The sequence below is a fragment of the Otolemur garnettii genome, unplaced genomic scaffold (genome assembly GCF_000181295.1).
Source record: "Otolemur garnettii isolate 467f Iridium unplaced genomic scaffold, OtoGar3 scaffold00018, whole genome shotgun sequence".
Lineage (NCBI taxonomy): Eukaryota > Metazoa > Chordata > Mammalia > Primates > Galagidae > Otolemur > Otolemur garnettii.
Window position 1 is genome coordinate 21,383,242 of NW_003852413.1, and position 21,174 is coordinate 21,404,415.

Genomic DNA, 21,174 nt, shown 5'->3' on the forward strand with positions numbered 1-21,174 from the left:
AAAAAAAAAAAAGATTTCAAAGAAAATTTATAAGGCTAGGCATGGAAACTGGGACACTTGCCCCCACTAGGATGTCTTACCTGCTACGTCCAGATCAACCTTGAAGTGGGCACTGTGCGTGTGTACCGTGCCCAGCGTGTGCTCCCCTACTTGGTTCCCGTACCTCCTGGCAGCACCAAAGAGGAACGCTGAGCTGATATAGCCTGTTGCGTGGAATTTGACTTCTATGGCCCCATTGGGGTGGAAGACCATGTCCCACACATAGTCATAGTTGAGCATAGTGGACACAGATCTGACGACTAGCACTGTCTCTGAAAGGCCCCCAAAATAGTGAGACTGGAAATCTGAGTGATGTCTCCGCAGGGGAAGGCCCTGGTTGTGTTCAAACACACAAAAGGCATCACGAATTGTCTTGGGGGTCTGGGACTCAAAAAGGAAGTGCCAGTCCACATAAGTGGCCAGGTAGGGGCAGTCCACCCCACGGGTCAGGGGTGTAGAGAAGTGGCCCAAGCCAAAGCCACCATCTGTGTACTGGCTTCGCAGAGAAGAAGGGGAATTGCCCCCATAGACGGCCAAGGCTTCTTGGAGGCTGATCTCATAAGCCAGCCGTTCTCCTTGGAAACGAACGTCAAAAATCCTTGGGCCACTAAAAGCTCCAAGACCAAAGGAGAAAGTCCACAGTGAAGAGTTTACTCGACTCCCCTGGACACTGAAGCGTGGGCCCTGGGGATGGAACTGCAGAGGGGGAGCCTGACGTGGTGGCACCTGGGACTTCAGGGACCAGGCCCCACCTGTGCCATTGTCTGGGATCAATACCACATTCACCAGGCCGGCCTCAAACTGCTCCTCCAGCTGGGACAGGCTCTCATAGTAGCGGCCTTGATAGAACACCTTCTGGATGGTCCAGCGGGCGGGGTCCAGGGCCTTGTGGTCTACCAGCAGCTCCAAGCCTATGGGGTGCAGGAAAAACCCAGCCCCTGAGATGTTGTAGTAGAGGCCAAACCAGGTGGCCCGGTCTCCCGATTGCAGACCACGGGGGGCTGTGTTCATTGTCACCAGGTTCCTTCCTTGCGGTTTGTAGAAGCAACAGTGGTGGAGGAGACCAGCAGCCTGGGGCAGCTCTTTGTCGAAGATCATCTGGTCTATGTCCATATACTCTTGGGCCAGCACAGGGCGTCGGTGATAGGGCAGGGGGCCTCCATGACGCTCCACGGTCACATCCCGCATATAGGAGGGGTGAGGCAGTGGTCCCACTACCAGCTCAGTCACGTTGGGCTGGGGTTGTCCACCAAAGAAGATGATGGCCAGTGCCTCCCGGGCCGGTGGGGGGCTCCCCCTGTCCAGGTAGGCCAGGGCTGCAGCCTTTGGGGGCAGCTGCAGCTCCACTGAGAAGACACAATTGTCCGAGGGCTGGGCCTGGGCTGCATCCACCAGCTCTGGCCCGAGCTGCTGGATCAGAAAGCTCATCACAGCTGTCAGCTCCTCTCGGCTCAGGTCTGCAAATAGCTGGCTCTGGCCAGGATGTGTCCAGGGCTGGGCCCTGTGGAATACGCAGGGGCACTGGGGACACAGGCTACATTCCCTCTCATTCCCTTTATCACTCACAGTTCCACCTTCACCCATGCCTGTCACCAGGAGACTAAATAGGGACAATATAATGAAGGCAGCCATAGCTGAAGCTCCTGGGCTGTCTTCAGGCTCTGGATCTTGAAGGCAGAAAGTCAACAGATAGACAGGACCTGGGCACAGGATGCCTCTCTTGGGCTCTGGAGGATCTTGTCTCGGGGTGGTACTGCCAGGCAAGAGGCAACATGGACAAGGTAAAAGAGAAGTGACCACGGCCAGAGGGTTGGGGGTGGAGCTGGGCCAGGGGTCAGGCCAGGTTCAGGGGGTGGGGCAGATGTAGAACCTGGACTTTAAGTGGCCTGTTCCAAAGCAAACAGCACACTCAGGGTCAGAGTTGGGGAATCAGGTGGCTGGAGGGTGGGGAAGGCCAGAGGAAGGAGGCCAGATCCAGCTGGGGAAGGCCAGAGGAAGAGATGTGTCCTGGGACTCTCCTTTGTCTACCCTCCAGAGGGGACCTTTCTCCCAGCTATAGGTTGGCCAGCAAAACCCACCAGGCAGCACCTCTGTAGCTGGATTCTCTCCTCCTCCCATTTCTGTGGCCCTCCAGGCTCTGCTCCCCACTGCTGTCTCTTGCCCCCTCCACCAACCAGAACCGACCAGCAGCCCAAGGGAAGCTTGAGAGTCATGGTGAGGAGGCAAAGCCTCTAAGAGGAGCTGGGGGCATGGGGACATGCTGGACACCTGCACCCTAAAGACACGGAAGGGTGGGTTTGGGGTGTATAGCAAGCAGGAAGCTGACTGGTGTGTTGCTGTGGGGGATGGGAACACAGGGTACAGGGTGTTCCCTCCTGTAGAACTGAATGACAGATGTCAGGTGGGCTGGCAGCCCACAACCCTATCACCCAGGAAACCTGCCTCCAAAATGTTGCCAAGGAGGAGAGTGAAGCTGCATCCATCCCTCACAACCGATGGCTGGGTGGCTTCTCTGCCAGGTGACAGATGTGTGGGAAGCTACTTTCATCTCAGCAGTCATGAGCTGAGAAGAACCAGGAGAGACTAGGGTTCCAGAGAGGAGACCTCCTTCCCTCACCACCTAGGCACAATCCTCTGCAAGCTGGACATGTCTAGGAAGACATATGTGAGTTGACCTTTTCATTGTTTGTTTGAGACAGGGTCTCTCTCTGTTACCCAGTATAGTGAGAAGGGACACTACAAAAGGAGCTTCAGGTGGTGGGGGGAGGAAACCCTGGCCTACTGAACCAGGAAGTATGCAGGGCCCATAAGAATGTGGGTGCCCCCCTTCCCCGTGCTCACTGCAGGGGGCCTGAAAATGGCTTCTCTGTTTATAACACACCAAACAGGAATCTGGGTTCATTGTGATGAGGGGCACAAAACTTGGGGCCTCCCTGCCCATAAAGTTCATTCATGTGAAGAAGAGGGAAAAAATTATGAAATGTATGTGGTGGGTGTATGGCTGATCATTGTATAAGTCTCTCAGCTGTACTGTATGTTTAAAAATTTGCCTAATAAAATATTGAAAAATTAAAAAGAAGAAAACAGATGTGGGTACGAAGTGACCTAGGTAACCAATGACCAATAGAAAGAGACCATCAATGACCAATAGAAAAAGGCAATACCACCTGGAGGCGCACCAATTTCAAATGAAGGGGGTATTTAATACCCCTGCAGGCCTTTTTGTCTTCCTCTCTCTCACCTTCTCTCCTTCATGAGAGGGACCCACTTCCAACTCTTTGAAAGCGCTACTTTCCCTTTGTTCTTCCTAAATAAAATCTCTCCTTGTTACCCTGAAACTTGTGTAGGTTACTTTTGCTTTCCATCCTCACTGCCTGTGCCACTTTAATTCCATTTTCAGTGTCCACTCACTTTTGCTTTGGGTTACTGCTGTGCCTGGTTGAACGTTCTAGCTCAGCTGAGTAATCAGACCAGGTCAGGGAGGTGCCTGTGGGCTCAGTGAGTTGGCCCCATATAACAAGGGTGGTGGGTTCAAGCCTGGTCCCCACCAAACTGCAACAAAAAATAACTGGGCATTGTGGTGGACACCTGTAGTCCCAGCTACTCAGGAGGCTGAGGCAAGAGAATGGCCTAAGCCCAAGAGCTGGAGGTTGCTGTGAGCTATGATGCCACAGCACTCTACCAACGGTGACAAAGTGAGACTCTGTCTCAGAAAAAAAGCCCATGGTTTCCTTAGTTGGGGAGACAGATTTGAGGAAGCTGCTTCTATTCTTCCAATAAGAAGTCTATCCTACTAAACATTCCTTTCTTCCTTTGAAATTCTCGTTGACTCAATAACTGGATCTTTGTGTCAGGAGCACCCGGATCTAGCTGAAACTCCTTGCAATTTCCACAATAGGAAGAAGTGAGCGTGCCAACCTAGCAGGCAGAAAGGCTCCTGAGAGCTTCCCTAACATAGGAAGGGAGGTCTTTGAGGACTTCTGTGGGACTAACAAGTAGGAGCAGTGTGTGTATATGTGTGTGTGTGTATGTGTTGGTGGGTGTGCACACTGGCACACATGTTGAGTGGTAGAGGGCCTAGAGCCCACTCTCCCACTCAGGGCCTTGTGGAAGTGACAGCCTACTGGCCAGGGGCCACCTCTATCACCAGCTTGAGCAGAAAGTGTGCATGACAACCGTGATCTCAGCCAATTCAAGTATGCTAATATCCCCCAAAGTCCCAGGATCCAGACTCTTACCAACCCCTAAAACGAACACCTCCCAAAACATGTCTGTAATTGAATTTCCTATCAACCAGGTGGGTGAGGGCACAGAGCTAGTTATCTGTGAAATGAATGAGCTCATCCTTATCACCAAACCCAGTTCAAGAAGCTGCCTGGAGAGCACTAGCCCCACACCCCTTTTAAGGCTTCACCTATTGAACATGTTTTCCAAACCCACTATGCCTTGTGTAAAGTGCCCAAGGATGATCTAACCAATGACCACAAACTCACACTAGCTACAGGTAGAAGTGATTGCTGGGTGGGAACTTAGGTTGATCAGCAACTGACTCAACCACGGGATCCAAGTGCGGGATGAATGTTATGTAATGACCATCCATTCAGGGTGTCATGGCCTGCATAGGGGGTGAAGATCAGCCAGTGGCCAGGGATCTTTCCTCATTTTCCACCAACCTCAGCAGACAGCTGATCTGGGCTTCTGATCTGGGATCTGCAAACAGGGCCTCCTTGGGCCACATCTTCTATAGGGCCTTGTAATGCACTCAGGCCACTGTCCTCATGACCCTAATGGCAGTCCAGCCATTTGACCTACCTCCCTGTGGCCAGCACCTTCCCTGCCCCCAACCCATTTACTCTATTCTTTGTAGGTGGGTCAGATATGTACTAAAAGGCAAATCTGACCCTGTCACTCCTCTGCTTAAAATCCTTCTATGGCTCCCCAGTTTCTTTAGGGTGGTGTGGCTTGCTAGGACCTGTCCCCACTTGCCTCTCAGGCTCCACTCACACTCATGTATCTTTCAATGAACTTGGGTACTTGGATGAAGCCATCCTTTTACTACCTGGCCTTTGAACATGCTGTTCCCACTGCCTACAACATTATCTCCACTCTCTTGGCTCCTTCCAGGCCAACTTCTCCTCTGCCATCATTGGTGTATACATCACATCACACAGGAGGCCTTCCCAAGCCTCTGAGTCTGGGACAGGAGTCCCTGCTGTTGTCCTCTTCCCTCCTTGTCTATAACTGGGCCTTTGCTGGCCTCCTTGCCCCTGAGGGTAGATTTTTTGTCTCTCTCTCTCTCTCTTTTTTTTTTTTGCAGTTTTTGGCCAGGGATGGGTTTGAACCCACCACCTCTAGTATATGGGGCCAGCGCCCTACTCCTTTGAGCCACAGATGTCGCCCGATTTTGGGTCTCTTATTCACTAGTGTATTCCAGTTCTCTGAAGAGTGCCTGGCGTTTAGAAGGCCCTCAATAAATCCTTGTTGACCGTGTAAAGGAATCCTCTTGCACTCGGAGTTGGAGCCTTTTCCAGGGGCTGCCAGAGCAGAGGCAGATGGGCACAGCTTGTGTTCCTTACAGGGAGGTCCCCTGTTTACATTCCTGGGGAAGTCTCAGGAATGTCCTCTGACTCCAGCCTCAGGCACCCCTTCTTTAGCTCCTCTTTCTCAGGACAATGGGCCCCAGGTCCTGAAGAGTTCAGCCTGGGAGGCAGTGGTGCCTTCAGAACCTGACATCCTCACTCATTAATCACTCCTAGACAAGTTTGAGGCCAAGATTCCAGACAATGTCAGTGGCGGTCTAAGGATAAGATCGGATCAGGGTAGGGGGCTAGAGGTCCATCTTGCAGACTTTCTGCCTGAGCTGGGCTGATGGTCTAATGATCTGGATGACCATTGTGCCTCAACTCATTTGGGGCTTGGGCAGGTGGTGTCAGCCGCGTGGGAAGACTAGAGAGACACAATTAGTCACATTTTCATATAAAAGCTTGTAAGAATGCAACACTCACTACCTACAAGTATTCACACTATTTGGTCTGGACATGGGTTTCAAAGTAATAAAATTCAAGTGAGCCAGACAGTAGATGTAGGGTGTTCTTCCCTGCCCCTCAGCACTGGCCATGGGGCAAGTAGTATAAGAGGAGCCATAAGGAGGTGGGAACAAAACTATGGGAGTAAGCCAGGTGCAGTAGTGCACACCTAGAGTCTCAGCTACTCATGAGGCTGAGGCAAGAGCATTACTTGAGCCCAGGAGTTTGAGCCTGTAGTGGGCTGTGCCCATGCCTGTGAATGGCCACTGCACCCCAGCCTGGGCATCATAGTGAGACCCTGTTTCTACAAAACCTTAAAAAATTAGTCAAGCTGGCTTGGCACCTTTAGCACAGTGGTTACAGTGTCAACCACATACACTGAAGTTGGCTGGCTCAAACCCAGCCCAGGCCAGCTAACCAACAGTGACAACTGCAACAAAAAATAGCCAGGCATTGTGGTGGGCTCCTGTAGTCCCACCTACTTGGGAGAATGAGGCAAGAGAATCACTTGAGCCCAAGAGTTTGAGGTTGCTGTGAGCTGTGATGCCACAATACTCTACCGAGGGCAACACAGTGAGACTCTATCTCAAAAATAAAATAAAATAAAATAAATCAGCCAAGCTTAGTGTTGTACAACTGTAGTCCCAGCTACTTGGGAGGCTGAGGCAGGAAGATCACTTGAGCCCAGGAATTTGAGGCTGTGGTGAGCGGATTGCACCACTACTGCACTCCAGCCTCAGTGACAGAATGGGACTCTGTTTCCAAATATTAATTAACTAACTAATATAATTAGTTAAGAAGAAGTTTAGTTCTTCAAGTCAAAGGAAGAGGAAACATGAAGTCAGCATCAGGGCCCCAACGGTCCACTACATCGCATTTTCTCCTCCATCTCTCCTTATCCACTTTCATTCTTGCTCCTACTCTAGCCATATTAGCCAATGGCTGGCCCTGCTCCCTACTGCAGGTTTTCTTTCTACCAACAGGAACCTAGTTGCTGCCCTTTAGCCCAGTGACTCCTCCCTGTCCACTGTTCCATTCCTTGACCCACAGCAGAACCTGAGCTTGGGGCAGAACAGACAGAAGGCAGTCGAAGCTTCCATGGTGCTGTATCTCCCAGAATGTGATCTCTCTCTGGTCAGAAGCTGAGCAACATCCAAACTCTGTTTCCTGTACTTTACCTCCTGCCTGGGCCTGGGCTTCCAGCAAGCTGAAGTCACCCTACTCCATTGCCCTCTCTTCTAAGAGAGATGGCTTGGTGGGCAGGAGAAGGAGAAGAGAGGGACTGGCTGAGGCATAACATTTCCACAGAGATACACAAGCTAGAGCTGGCAAAAGGAGTTACTAAGGGCCACATCCACTTCTCTGGGTCTCCACCACTTGAGAAAATGTCATTCCTGATCCTATCCCTTAACCGACTTTACATGCCCTCTCCCCCCCACCTCTTCTGAGAAAACATGCCAGTAAAAAAAAGTCACTTTCTGTTTTGGCCCATTTCTTATTTATTTTGGTCATATGGTCACATAGTCCACAATTCAAAATGTACAAAAGGTATACGGTGCTAAGTCCCCTCCCTCTCCTGTCCCCAAACTCCCAGTTCTCCTCCCAGAGGTAATCAGTATCACCTATTTTTCTGAATATGCATATATAAGCAGGGTGATCTATATATTCTCCTCCTTTCTAAAACACAAATGGAACTGCACCATCCCATTTCTGTACCTTGCCCTTTTCACTTGAAGATTATTCCATATTAGCATATAAAGACATACCATTATTTTTTAGTTGAACAGAAATTGCAATGTAAAGTGTATCGTAATTGATTCACCTAGTCTTTAATGGAAGTAGGTTCCTGTTGTTTCCAATCTCTTGCTATTTCTTTGGAACCATGCTTAATCCAGGCAGAGCCCAGGAGGGGAAGCAGTGATGAGAGATACTGGAACAGGCTCCCTCTCCAGGCCAGGCACCGCCCCACCAGGCCAAGCCCCGGCTAATTTGCATGTCCGCACATGATTGGACCACCCATCCTGGTTCCTACTCCAGCTTCCCAAATTAGCTGTTGCAGAATAAGGCCAGTGGTTACACGCAGCCTTAGTACAAAATGACACATCTTCACTGGGATTGCACCCACAAAACCACCTGAAATGCTCACTTGAGCAGCTGCTGTCACAATGTGCATTTCCCTCCAGAAAGCCCAAGGTAGGCAGATGCATACAGGTAGGGGACTGCTCAGAAACATACCCTGCCCTAGAACAGGCCTGCTGGCAACTCCTAGTCCCAATATGTGACAGATGCAAGAGGACATACCGTGTTGTATCCTACAATTGGCTGGCCTGGGGGCAGGAGAGGAGACTGAAGGCGAGAGCTGAGGGCAGTGGGAGCACCAGGGGCTGGGACAGAGGGACATCCCTTCAGCACAGGAGAGATATCCCAGGATGGAAGGGTAGACAGGAAGGGAAGGAGGAGGCTGTAGCTAGGAGGAGACGATGGAGAGAAGAAAGGACTTGGATGAGTGGGAATGTATGCAAAAGAGTTCTTTCCTGCTCACTATGGATGTGCAGGACTGGTGGCCCTGCCTTGGGCTCTCGAGGGATTATAATCCCTGTGTCAGAAATGGCCTAAAAAATTCTGGAAAACCAGAAAATAAAAATGAAAGAACAATCTAGGGGAAATCCTGGCCATCACCCTAGGCTCCTGACTAGGCCATCCTTGCCTCTCTGGGATGGGGCCCAGCAACAAACTGAGCTTCCCAGTATAAGGCATCACAGGCTCTGGATGTTCCTGGTTCCAAGGAGGGTACAAGGGGGAGAGGGCACTGGAAGAGAGGGGACCTTGGGGGACTGGGAGATGGACAGACAGCAGGGGTGGAAGGAAGGAGAAGAGGGAACCAGGCTGCCCATTTAGTGCCCAGTTGCTCCCACACCCTCAGCCTACCCTGGAGTCCTTGGGCAGATTCTCCAGCCCAGGGACCACCTAGCTGTGAGAGAAGCCCCCATGGGAGAAGGCAGGGAGGTCGGGGGCACAGGCAGCAGTCTGGGGTAGGCAAGCCAGGGGGTTGACCTCACAGGCCCCAGCATCCTGGTCCGGTCGGAAGTAGATGGAGTCAGCAGAGTAGAAGGAGGGGTCCTCGTCAAAGAAGTTGTAGGGTCGGAGGAAGAAGCCCACACCGTTGCCCACAGTCACTGTGTTGGGAATGTCCTCTGCATGTGGGATGTGCAGAAATCCAGCTGTTACCCATGCCACCAAGTCCTAGCAGGGGAGAAGAAAGAGGATCATGAGGTCTGTCTTTGCTGAGGACATGACCTGCTTCCCATCATGGCCCTGGAGGTAATGATTCATCTCACCAGCCCAAGGATCTGGAGGCTTTACACATATTTTTCCTACTGGCCCAGAAGTCAAAGCATAAATAGTCCATTTCATACTGGGAACACTACTTGCCTCCCTGTTCTTGCCCTACCCCCTCCATCTTGGACATTTCCCATCACATCATCTCTTCCTTACTCACCCACAGGGAATGTCACCCACAGACTATACCAAATTCTCTCCCCCTGACTTGCCAGAACTTCCCTATAACTGAGGGAAGAAGGATGGAGAAGGGAAAATCAGGGTTTGGGAGGCAGAAACAGGCCAACACTGAGAAATGCATCCTTTACTGCTCACGTCAAGAATGGGAGCAACTATAGATTAAGGAGATGTGATTTTCCCTGGTAACATCCATCCCTCCTTGAGTTCTGTAGCCCAGAAAGGACTCAATCCAGGAAGCTGGAATTGGGAGCACAGGCCAAGTCCTCACCCAGTGTCTGCATAAGGGACACCCAGCTCAGGGGATTCCTTCAAAGGGTAATGATCAGGTCCACTAAAGTGCAGGGGGAAGGAGTTAGCTCTACCCCTGAGGAGATGGAATGGTTTTCAAGAACCCTCCCCAGAGAGGGGAGGCTCATCCTAGTGTCTGCCCATTCCTGGGCCCTTCCATTGTCCTCTGACCTCTCCCATGATGGTCTCATTGTTGATGAAGTCAGTGAAGTCCACCGTGGGGGCCCAAGGGTCGTTCTGGTTGAAGATGCTGCTGCTACTGGGCTCCTCCTCCTTCCGCTGGGTCACGGCCAGCTGGTACCTACGGAGGCACTAGTCAGACCTCCGTGGTCACTAACCTGGTCCTGTTCTCTGATTATGATGAGAGCTGAGCACTCAGATCTCAGCTCCCCATGGCACTCACACAATGACTGCATGCTATAGAATACCTGACACCACCCTGGGGGTCATTTCCTCCTGTTTATCCCCTTTTATTTCCCAGAAGCCACTCTGGAGCTTTAGCCCTCCAAGGCAGAACTGAGCCTATGGTGATGCCATTGGATAATGAGGAAATCTTTCCTCAGATCTTACCTGGCCTCATATATAGTTTCAGCCAGTTTCCAGGTATCCCTTCATACTCCCATCCCATTCTCACATCCTCCATTCCCTCTCTAACAGCCCCTACTCACCTCCCCCAGCTGAGGGCTCTCTCCATAGAGCTGTTCTGGGGCATTGGCTCCCCCGCAAAGCTGAGCATCTGGATGCGGTAGCCCCGTGGGTGACCCCACTTGTTACTGTGGTTGCTGGCCAGGTACAGGTAGCGAGGGGTGGCCCCTCCCAGGGGGAAGGCTGCCTGCTCCTCAGTCTGCAGCTGCTTCCGGGTCACCTGCAGCTTCTGTATCTGGTGCTTGGGGCTCCAGGGCACAGCCGTGGGAACAAAGGCCATGTCCTCGGCCCAGACCCAGTTCTTCAGTCCTGTTCATGGGGGAAGACCCCCCCCCCCATGTCTTAGAGCCACCTGGCCCCTACAGACTCTGCCTGCATCTGGCCTCAGAGTGGCATCCAAAGAGCAGCCCAGAACTGAATGTGCCCCGTACTTTTCTCTCCCCAATATATCCCCAATCCTTCAGCCAAAGCGGTTGGATTTTAACTAAAACTTAAAATACATCATCACGGATTTCATTCATCTCCATTAATTCATCTCTTCATAATTCATGAGTGGAGAGAACCATGGTTGCCCCTGGGGTGGGAGTGAGTGAACTGATGTTCCACACAGTTATGTCACTGGCTGGCTTGCATGTGAGGGAGGCATGGCCCAGGCAGGTTCTGGGTCACAGAAATGCAGGTGCAGGCAGGAAAAGGGGACCATCCTTCATGTCCCCATAAGAGATGACATGGAAGGGCATTCTAGGCAGGGACAAAGGAGCTTGTCAGGGACATGTGGATTCTGTGTCCAGGGGCAGGGAGTATGTGGTTGTGGCACTGGCAACCTGTAGGGAAGAGCCGTGCAAGGCAGGTCAGAGCTGCACTGTGAAGGAAAGGGCTTTGATGCTGTGCTGTGGATGGGCTCTTGCAGGCACTGGGGAGAGGGAGAGCTGAGTGAGGGGCAGTTTGTGGTGGGTGGGAGGGTCTTCTGGGCCCAGAGAGGCCCTTGGATCTGAGAACAACAACACTGGAGGCAGCACAGAGAGGGCCCCCACCTGCAGGGAGATGGCCCTGGGGCCCAGAGAGGGCTTTCAGTGATTTCAGGGGAAGAACCTGAAAGCACCTGATGATCCTTGTGGGGAAGGAAAGTGAAAAGACAGAGACAAAGACTCCAAGACATCATGTAGTGTTGGCTCTCTCTATAACCACCAACTCTAGAACTACCTGCAACGCGCCATAAGATCCATGCTACCCCTCCCAGTTATGTCAGTTGTGCTCAGAGAGAGATGGAAATCTTCCAAGGAAGTGTGCCACCTGGGGTGTCCCATGACTAGTATGTACATGCCAGGGACTCTCCAAAATGTAAGCAGATCTTCGAGCACTGCAAGCAGACACAGAGATGTATGTAGGGGAAACAAATGGCTGCCTCCTGGAAGTGGGCCCATGTAAGCACAAGGGAGGGAGGAGGGCCATGGGGACCCTGTTGGCCCAGATCCTGCCTCCTGCCTGAGCGTAGCCATTTCCCAAGGGTTTTTTTTTTTTTTTTTTTTTTGGCCAGGGCTGGGTTTGAACCCGCCACCTCCGGCACCCTACCCTTTTGAGCCACAGGCTCCACCCTCTTTTTTCTTTTTTGAAACAGAGTCTCACTCTGTTACCCTGGGTAGAATGCCATGCATCATAGCGCACAGCAACCTCAAATTCTTGGGCTCAAGAGATCCTCTTACCTCAGCCTCCCAAGTACCAGAGATTACAGGTGCCCACCCCAAAGCCCAGCTAATTTTGCTGCTTTTAGTAGAGACGGGGTATTGCTCTTGCTCAGGCTGGTCTCAAACTCCTAAATTCAAGGAATCCACATCCCCCTTGGCCTCCCACACTCACTCTATTATATAGACCGCACTGGCCTATTCTGTTGAAGTCACCTGCACACCCTGCCAGCGAGTTGGATACAAATAAAACTCAGCAGCCAGTTCTCTCCCATCTAGTAAGGGGAAAGTATAAAACCCAAAGCTTTCTTTCCAAGATGATCTACATACTCTTAAACTCCAAAGCAAATGGAGACAACTCTTTAGCCCTTTCTTCCAGAATCCTTGCCCCACCGGGATGACTTACCTGCTACATCCAGATCTATCTTGTAGTGGGCACTGTGCGTGTGTACTGTGCCCAGCGTGTGCTCCCCTACTTGGTTCCCATACTTATTGGCAGCACCAAAGAGGAATGCTGAGCTGATGTAGCCTGTTGCATGGAATTTGACTTCTATGGCCCCATTGGGGTGGAAGACCATGTCCCACACGTAGTCATAGTTCAGCAAGGTGGACACAGATCTGATGACTAGCACTGTCTCTGAAAGGCCCCCAAAATAGTGAGACTGGAAATCTGAGTGGTGTCTCCGCAGGGGAAGGCCCTGGTTGTGTTCAAACACACAAAAGGCATCGCGCATTGTCTTAGGGGTCTGAGATTCCAAAAGGAAGTGCCAGTCCACATAAGTGGCCAGGTAGGGGCAGTCCACCCCACGGGTCAGGGGTGTTGAGTACTTGCCCATGCCAAAACTACCATCCATATAACGGGTCACCATTGCTGCTGGGGAATTGCCCCCATAGACAGCCAAGGCTTCTTGGAGGCTGATCTCATAAGCCAGCCGTTCTCCTTGGAAACGAACGTCAAAAATCCTTGGGCCACTAAAAGCTCCAAGACCAAAGGAGAAAGTCCACAGTGAAGAGTTTACTCGACTCCCCTGGACACTGAAGCGTGGGCCCTGGGGATGGAACTGCAGAGGGGGAGCCTGACGTGGTGGCACCTGGGACTTCAGGGACCAGGCCCCACCTGTGCCATTGTCTGGGATCAATACCACATTCACCAGGCCGGCCTCAAACTGCTCCTCCAGCTGGGACAGGCTCTCATAGTAGCGGCCTTGATAGAACACCTTCTGGATGGTCCAGCGGGCGGGGTCCAGGGCCTTGTGGTCTACCAGCAGCTCCAAGCCTATGGGGTGCAGGAAAAACCCAGCCCCTGAGATGTTGTAGTAGAGGCCGAACCAGGTGGCCCTGTCCCCTGACTGCAGACCGCGAGGGGCTGTGGTCATTGTCACCAGGTTCCTTCCTTGCTGTTTGTAGAAGCAACAGTGGTGGAGGAGACCAGCAGCCTGGGGCAGCTCTTTGTCAAAGATCATCTGGTCTATGTCCATGTACTCTTGGGCCAGCACCGGGCGTCGGTGATAGGGCAGGGGGCCTCCATAACGCTCCACGGTCACATCCCGCATATAGGAGGGGTGAGGCAGTGGTCCCACTACCAGCTCAGTCACGTTGGGCTGGGGTTGTCCACCAAAGAAGATGATGGCCAGTGCCTCCCGGGCCGGTGGGGGGCTCCCCCTGTCCAGGTGGGCCAGGGCTGCAGCCTTTGGGGGCAGCTGCAGCTCTACTGAGAAGACACAGTTGTTGGAGGGCTGAGCCTGTTTTGCATCCACTAGCCTTGACCCAATCCGCCGAGTCAGAAAGCTCATCACAGCCGTCAGCTCCTCTCGGCTCAGGTCTGCAAACAGCTGGCTCTGGCCAGGATGTGTCCAGGGCTGGGCACTGGGATATGCAGAGTGGCAATGGGGAGGCTGGCTAGGCTCATCATTCTCATCCCTACCTCTGCCCACTAGCAGAACACAGACTAAGGCAAAGATAGTGATGACGGCTAGTGCAAGGAGCACTAGAGTGGTCTTCTGGTTCATTGTCCCATGAAGATGGATTGAGCATTCAATCAGAGTAGAGCTGTGTATCCTTAGGCCAGCAGGACAGGGGCACTCTTGGCTCCTGGATGGGGGGCTCCCGGACCCTGGCTGAGGTTCTCAGTAGTCGGGACTCAGTCAGCCGCCTATGACCGAGGGTGGGAAAGTCACAGGGAGGCTGGGGCAGGGGGCGGGGCAGCCTGTCTTGGGGGCGGATCTGAGCAGGGCAGCAGTGATGACCTTACATGGCTTGGTTTACAGCTGCCAAATCAGACTCTGCTTTCTGGGTCAGGGTTAGTGTCAGGGAAGGAAAATTTAAGGATAATGCAGCTGGATGGCCTGTATACCATAATGTAGCACCCAGAGGGAGCTGGGTCTGTCCAGAGCAGCTGTTCATGCCTCTGCCCCGCTTTTTCTCCACCCACCCACCCCTTCCCAGGGCCAGATGCACTTCCTGTGACTTCACGATATTGTTCTTCCAAGGAAACCTTCACTCCCAGCCCCTTCAGCTTCCCAAGCAAAGTTGTTTGGCCAGGTCTATCCACCCACTCCATCCAAACCTCCCCCACTGCCCTCCCGCCCCGCCAGCCCATTGCTAACTTTCTTGGCCAGAGTCCTTAATAATCTCTAGGGGACTCCAGATACTTAAACTGTCAAACAGAATAAATTCAAGTAAAACTCTTATAATTTTTTTATTATAAATTACACATCTGTTCTATACAATTCTATCTATGCTTCCTTTTGAACGTGAGTGCATAAAGAAATGTCTTGTGTAATGTGAATGCCAGCTATTTCTGAGTGGCATTTCTGAGAATTTATAATGTGATTGAATATTTTAAAATCATTAAAATTTTCTTGAGACACAGTCTCACTATGTCACCCTCAGTAGAATGCTGTGGCATCACAGCTCACAGCAACCTAATAGGCTTAAGCGATTCTCTTGCCTCAGCCTCCCAAGTAGCTGGGACTGCAGGCACCCACCACAATGCCCAGCTATTTTTTTGTTGTAGTTGTCACTGTTTAGTAGGGCTGCGCTGGGTTGGACCCGCCAGCCGTGGTGTATGTTCTAACCACTAAACTTTGGGCGCCAAGCCAAAATCTGTCATTTTTCAAATGAACAGAAAATAAGAATTAACCAAAGTGATATACAAGAATTTGTGGGAATTTAGTGTGGGAAGAGGTTGCTTCCTAAGAAATGTTGAAAGGGTGGGAGTCTGGGGTGTAGATGTGATAAAAACACAGCAAACAGGCCCACCTCTTTGTGAGACTGAAAGGCTGAGACAAGAGGACCGTTTGAGCCCAGGAGTTCAAGATCACCCTGAGCAACATAGTGAGACCCCCAACTGTACAAAAATTAAGAAAATTAGCCCAGTGTGTGACAGGTGTCTATGGTCCCAGCTACTTGGGAGGCTGGGGTGGGAGGATTGCTGAGCCCAGGAATTGAGGCTGTAATGAGTTATGATGCCACTGCACTCTAGCCTGGGTGACAGAGCAAGACCCTGTCTCAAAAAATACAAAACATAGGGAACAAAAAGTGAAAACAGAGAGAAAGATAACATGTCTAACCCCCTCCAATCCCCACCCGGGGAGGGTTAGAGGGTTAGAGGGTTAGAAGCCTTGATAAGAGAAAGGGGGCAAGTCCGGAACACAGGCTGCCAGTTGAGGCAGGCAGGCCACAGGGTTGATGCTGCAGAGTCCAGCATCTTGGCCCCTCTCAAAGTAAACACTGCCAGGGGAAAAGATGGAAGGGTCCTCATCAAAGAAGTTATAGGGTTGGAGCAAGAAGCCAACTCTGTTCCCCAATGTCACTGTGTTGGGGACGTCTTCAGCATGGGGAATGTGCAGGAAGCTGGCTGTAACCCAAGCCACCAGATCCTGCAGGAAGAAGGAGGAGCTGGAGGACTAGGGAAGCAAGACCCAAAGAACCACCCTTAGCTATAATCTCCCACCTCCAGCCTCGGCCTGGCTTTTGCCTCTGCCCAGCTTCATGCTTACACAAGCAGGTCAGTGTCCTTCCCACAACTAAATCTTACCCCAGGAGGGGTGATCTGTGTTGGTCATCAGAAAACTTCTTGGCCCCTGCATCTGAGAAATGGAAATCCACCACTCCCTCCAACCTATGGCTAGGGGCTGGACAGCCAAGATCCCAGGCATAGAGGAGCCCCTCTCTTCTGTCCCCTAGGACTACCAACCTCGCCTAAGAGGGTTTCATTGTTGATGAAGTCAGCAAAGGCCACAGTGGGTCTCCAGATGTCATTCTGGTTATAGATGCTGCTGCTGTGTGACTCCTTCTCCTTCCTCTGGGTTACTGCAAGCTGGTATCTGACCAGAAATTGTTGTAGGAAGGTGGTGTCAGAAAATGTCAAGGGCCTTTACTGGCCCAGAAGTTCTTTGAATCAGATTCTTTGTGAGACCATTTCCCACCCCCTATCTACTGGGATCTGAGGGGAGGTACAAATTAGGTAAGCCATGGGGTCTCCAGGGCTGGGGGGAGGGAGAGAGCCAATCCTTCCCTTCCACCCACTGCCCAGTGCCCTCCTCACCTCCCCCAGCTGAGGGCCCTCTCCATGTTGCTTTCCAAGGGCATGTGTATGCCGATGGGGCTGTGGATCTGGATCCGGTACCCGCGCTGGTGACCCCAGGCATTGGTCTGGTTGCTAGCCAGGTAAAGGTAGCGGGGAAGGGGGCTTCCCAAGGAAAAAGCTGCCAGGTCTTCCCTTTCCAGAACCCGCCGAGTCAGCTGTGGGCGCTGTAGCTGGTGCTCCAGGCTCCAGGGGGCTGCCACAGGTTTAAACACCACATCTTCAGCTACCACCCAGTTTTTCAGCCCTGCCAGGGTGAGGGAAGGGAGAAGAGTTCCACACAAGGCAACGCTATTCAGACACGCCTCTCTTCCCCATGATGCCCACGGCGCTGGACTGACAAAGGCAGCAGAAAGCAAGAGTGCTGTACTGGTAGCCAGATGGTCTGGGTGAGCGTCTTCTCTTAACTTGCCCTCCCTGATAGGGTAACCACTAGTCACATTGCCTACTTACATCTCAATTGAAAATTCAGTTCCTCAGTCACACCAGCCACATTTAAAGTGCCCAGTGGGCTACACATGGCTAGTGGCTATTATTTATAGTCACAGAACAGATATAAAACATTGCTATTGTTGCAGAAAGTTGTTAGCTTTGGTCTACTGAATTAAAACTCTGGACCAAATTTGCTTCTCTGATTCCTACTTTCTAAGTCCCTACACTGGGAGTAATTTCTGAATCCACACACTGTTCTATGGCTGTGCTCAGGGAGCACATGCACCTGACTAGTGATAATCCTGTAACTGGGAAAGGGATAGTGATGTTTATGTTGGAGAAGCTAATGGTAAAATCCAATCCCTTTCTATGGTTCCCTGCATACTCGTCCCAGTTCCGAGGCTTTCCTATCTCAATAAAGTGGGGAGTACTTTCAATCATTTCCAGAAGTGAGCAGATTCATCTCTCTAAATTTTCTGGAAGCTTTTTGGGATTCTGCTGCATCATTCATGTGGTCATACACTTTCTTCTCGCAGGTCCAAACTGTTGCTCCCTTTAAACGGGAAAGCCTAAAGGAAGCACCTGGCACAGGAGGCACTCAACTCTGTTGAAGCCAGTGCCCCTGCAGATCGCATTCTTGTGCACTGGCCCTTGTCTGACACTGCCTCCCTCACCACTAGGGCTGCACACTTTAGGGATCCAATAAATGTCTTTTTTTATCCAATAAATGTTAATGTTACTTCCCAAGACAAAGTCTGTAATGCCAAAAATGCTGAAGAGAAACCTCAAAGTCATAATCCAAACATGTCAAAGAGTAATCTAAATATGATCATTTCAATCATGTTCGTTTCTTAGTTCTGCCTTTCCTACACCCCCACTGCAAAAGCAAGTGCATGTGTATGCATGTGTATGCGCACGATAGTCTTCATGCTCGAGGACGAGAAAATGTTTTACAATATGCTTAGTTAATTGCATTATACTTTCTGTCCTCAACAGAATGCCAGGAGCAGCAAGTGCTCTCTGTGCTTTGAGCCCTACGAGCCCTACTTGGTAAATCCCTTTTCCTATGCCGGCAGCCAGTCTATTGTGTACTTGCTGTTGTTGCTGAGTCCACTGTGTTGACAGGAATGGGATGGCCCTCCCAAGAGTAGAGTAGCACTGTCCTGTGGGGCCACTCCCAGCTATAGTATCCCCCTCTTCCCAAGACTTCAGATGACCCCTATCCTGAAAACTCATCAGACAGACTCCATCCAACCTCTGCTCGGCCCCTGCCCTTTTCATCCCCACTTAGAATTAGGAAGAAGCAAAGTGTCCCAACTCCAGCCCCTGCCAACCTCAGATAGGGCCAATTCCCCCACTCAGTGTCACTCAAGGCAATGGCAGTCAAACACAGCCATAACATTTAAACTAGTTTCACAATTATACAAGGGAATAGGGGATTGGGGAAAGAGGGGGAGCCTGTTCCATCTTTTGCCAGACACCCAGCCAACCTTGTGTCAGGCTGACTACGGTTGAATATACTCCAATTGTCCCTATTCTGTTGCTGGCACCCCCTGCTCTTGCCTCTTTCAGAAATTGCAGCTTGATCTGGGGGATTCCTTCCCTCCACACACCCCCAATCCTCCACCATTACCCCTCAGCACTCACCTGCCACATCCAGGTCCAGCTTAAAGTGGAAGGCGTGTGTGTGCACTGCCCCCAGCACATGCTCTCCCACACGGTTCCCAAAGAGGAGGCCGTCCTCGCCCCCGCTCAGGAAAGCTGTGTTAACATAGCCTGTGGCATGAACCCGTCCTTCAAGTGCCCCATTTGGGTGCAACACAAAGTCCCAAATGTAGTCATAGTTACCCACAGATGACACAGACCTGACCACAAGGGCTGAGCTGGCCAACCCCCCATAGAAATGACTCCCAATATAATTGTAGTGTCTTCGAAGGGGTAGTCCCCTGGCCTCCTCAAATATACACACAGCCCCTGGGAGCAGTTGGACTGCCCCTTTGCCCACTAATATATTGATGTCCACCATTGTGGCTTGATAGGGGCAGTCCACTCCCCTCACCAAGCCTTGGCTGTAACGGCCAAGCCCATAGGTACTATCCAAATAGCGAGTTACCATTGTCTTAGGTGAATCAGCACCATAGACAGACAGACACTCCTGGACACTGACTTCATAGGCCACTCGCTCTCCCTTAAACTGAATATCAAAGATCCTCAAGCCACTGAATACACCATGGCCAAAAGTAAACATCCAGAGTGAGGACACCACCAGGTTCCCTTGTACACTGTACTGGGAACCCTGAGGTGAGAACTGGAGAGGGGGAAGAGGACCTGGAGGGACCCGGGACCTTAGCGATGAAGCCTCATTTGGTGTGGGTAGAGGGACTCTAACCACTTGCAGCCGGCCGGCCTTAAACTCCCATTCCAACTGGGCCAAGTCTGCATAGTAGTGCCCAAGATAGAAGACCTTTCGGACAACCCAGCGGACAGGGTCCAGGGCGTTGTGGTCCAGCAGTAGCTCCAGCCCCACAGGGTGAAGGAAAATACCAACACCTGAGATGTTATGGTAGAGAGCTATCCAGGTAGCTCGGTCCTCTGGGTGCAAGCCACGAGGGGTGGCATGCAGAGGTACCAAAGTAGAGCCGCTGTAATTGAAGACAGAAGCCAGGAAGATGGGTGCCTTGGGTAGCTCCACCTCTTTCAAATGCTTCCACATTTGAGCAGACTCAGTTCTTAGCATGGGACGTCGGTGATAGGGCAAGGGGCCTCCATGACGCTCCACAGTCACATCCCGCATGTAGGAGGGGCGAGGCAGTGGTCCCACCACCAGCTCAGTCACGTTGGGCTGGGGTTGTCCACCAAAGAAGACGATGGCCAGTGCCTCCCGGGCAGGTGGGGGGCTCCCCCTGTCCAGGTGGGCCAGGGCTGCTGCCTTCAGGGGCAGCTGCAGCTCCACCGAGAAGACACAATTGTCCGAGGGTTGGGCCTGGGCTGCATCCACCAGCCCTGGCCCGAGCTGCTGGGTCAGAAAGCTCATCACAGCCGTCAGCTCCTCTCGGCTCAGGTCTGCAAATAGCTGGCTCTGGCCAGGATGTGTCCAGGGCTGGGCCCTGTGGGATACAGAGGGGCAGTGGCGAGGCTGGCTGGAACCACCTTGGCTGGTCAGCAAGACACCGACCAGAGCAAAGATGGTAATGAGGGACAGTGCCAGGAACATCAGGACTATCTTGAGATTCATGGTGGATGCTGAGAGCTGAAATCAGAGTCCTACCAGCCACTCCTTCAGGTCAGGGTTTATATTCACTAGGATGAATAGGAATGGAGCAAACTCCACCCTGTGGGTTGGAAAGGCAACTTCTGACCTTGATTTATATAATTCTGTTCCAATTTTCTGTCCTGTGGTTTGGCTGAAGGTATTACTTCCTCATGCACGGCCTCTTCTTTGCACTCAAATTTACTAGTAGCCTTCAGTACCAGCTACTGATTTCCATCATTTAAACCCATGAGTGCATCTGGATTAACAATACTGAACCCCACATTGCACCCAGAAAAGGTCTAAGAATGAAAATCTCAGATCCCAATCAAGTCCTACATGCAAGCACTGCACCCTAACAGTTCCAGGATCCTCTGCAAAGTTCAGCATTGAGCACTGAATCTTGCCTATAGCCTAATACCAAGAACTTGATTGAGTCTCAGGCTTTTTGTTATCTAGGCCATGAGAAAGTAGTCCAGGGCTTAGCAAACAGATTTGTATACCAATGGAGATCCCTAAGCTATGTGATCTTATGGGAAATAGTAATGATTAGTCCGTCCTATAAAGAATAGATAAAACTACCCTACAGATGCTCAGCACCCTTAGCACAGAGGTTACAGGCGCTGGCCACATGCACTGAGGCTGGCAGGTTCAAATCCGGCCCAGGCCAGCTAAAAAACAATGACAACTGCAACAAATAGCCAG

At 51.5% G+C, this 21,174-nt stretch overlaps 3 protein-coding genes and 1 non-coding gene across 4 annotated transcripts in view; 1 reads left to right on the forward strand and 3 right to left on the reverse strand.

Moving 5' to 3' along the window:
- Positions 1–1,805, reverse strand: part of LOC100950894 (membrane primary amine oxidase) — a 10,851-nt gene extending 9,046 nt beyond the window's left edge. The window contains exon 1 of the mRNA XM_012803219.2: positions 81–1,805. Within this exon, the coding sequence (XP_012658673.1) occupies positions 81–1,671 (1,591 nt within the window). The 5' untranslated portion in view covers positions 1,672–1,805. The remainder of the gene's footprint in view (positions 1–80) is intronic.
- Positions 1,806–2,871: 1,066 nt separating this feature from the next.
- LOC111724049 lies at positions 2,872–2,995 on the forward strand. The gene has a single exon (XR_002772423.1). It is a non-coding gene; the product is annotated as a small nucleolar RNA SNORA11 (small nucleolar RNA).
- A 4,560-nt stretch (positions 2,996–7,555) lies between these two features.
- On the reverse strand, positions 7,556–14,370 carry LOC111721718 (membrane primary amine oxidase). Its single transcript, XM_003786314.3, has 4 exons — positions 12,606–14,370; positions 10,541–10,826; positions 10,044–10,173; positions 7,556–9,308 (listed from the first exon to the last, which is right to left on the reverse strand). Exons 1-4 carry the CDS (start codon positions 14,206–14,208, stop codon positions 9,033–9,035), a joined length of 2,295 nt encoding a protein of 764 aa, XP_003786362.1. The 5' UTR covers positions 14,209–14,370; the 3' UTR covers positions 7,556–9,032.
- A 1,308-nt stretch (positions 14,371–15,678) lies between these two features.
- Positions 15,679–21,089, reverse strand: AOC2 (amine oxidase, copper containing 2). The gene is made up of 4 exons (XM_003786316.3): positions 18,867–21,089; positions 16,749–17,034; positions 16,398–16,527; positions 15,679–16,080 (listed from the first exon to the last, which is right to left on the reverse strand). The coding sequence occupies exons 1-4, from the start codon at positions 20,452–20,454 to the stop codon at positions 15,814–15,816; spliced, it is 2,271 nt and encodes a 756-aa protein (XP_003786364.1). The 5' UTR covers positions 20,455–21,089; the 3' UTR covers positions 15,679–15,813.
- Between the last annotated feature and the right edge of the window lie 85 nt (positions 21,090–21,174).

Excerpts from the sequence above, each read along its gene's own strand:
- LOC111721718 (XM_003786314.3), bottom strand. The coding sequence starts at position 14,208 with ATGAACCAGAAGACCACTCTAGTGCTCCTTGCACTAGCCGTCATCACT. Across the intron at positions 10,174-10,540 it reads AGAGCCCTCAGCTGGGGGAG|GTACCAGCTGGCCGTGACCC; the intron begins GTGAGTAGGGGC and ends GTGCCTCCGTAG. Across the intron at positions 9,309-10,043 it reads ATGAGACCATCATGGGAGAG|GACTTGGTGGCATGGGTAAC; the intron begins GTCAGAGGACAA and ends CTCCCCTGCTAG.
- AOC2 (XM_003786316.3), bottom strand. The coding sequence starts at position 20,454 with ATGAATCTCAAGATAGTCCTGATGTTCCTGGCACTGTCCCTCATTACC. Across the intron at positions 17,035-18,866 it reads GCTGGACCTGGATGTGGCAG|GGCTGAAAAACTGGGTGGTA; the intron begins GTGAGTGCTGAG and ends TCACCCTGGCAG. Across the intron at positions 16,528-16,748 it reads AGGGCCCTCAGCTGGGGGAG|ATACCAGCTTGCAGTAACCC; the intron begins GTGAGGAGGGCA and ends ATTTCTGGTCAG.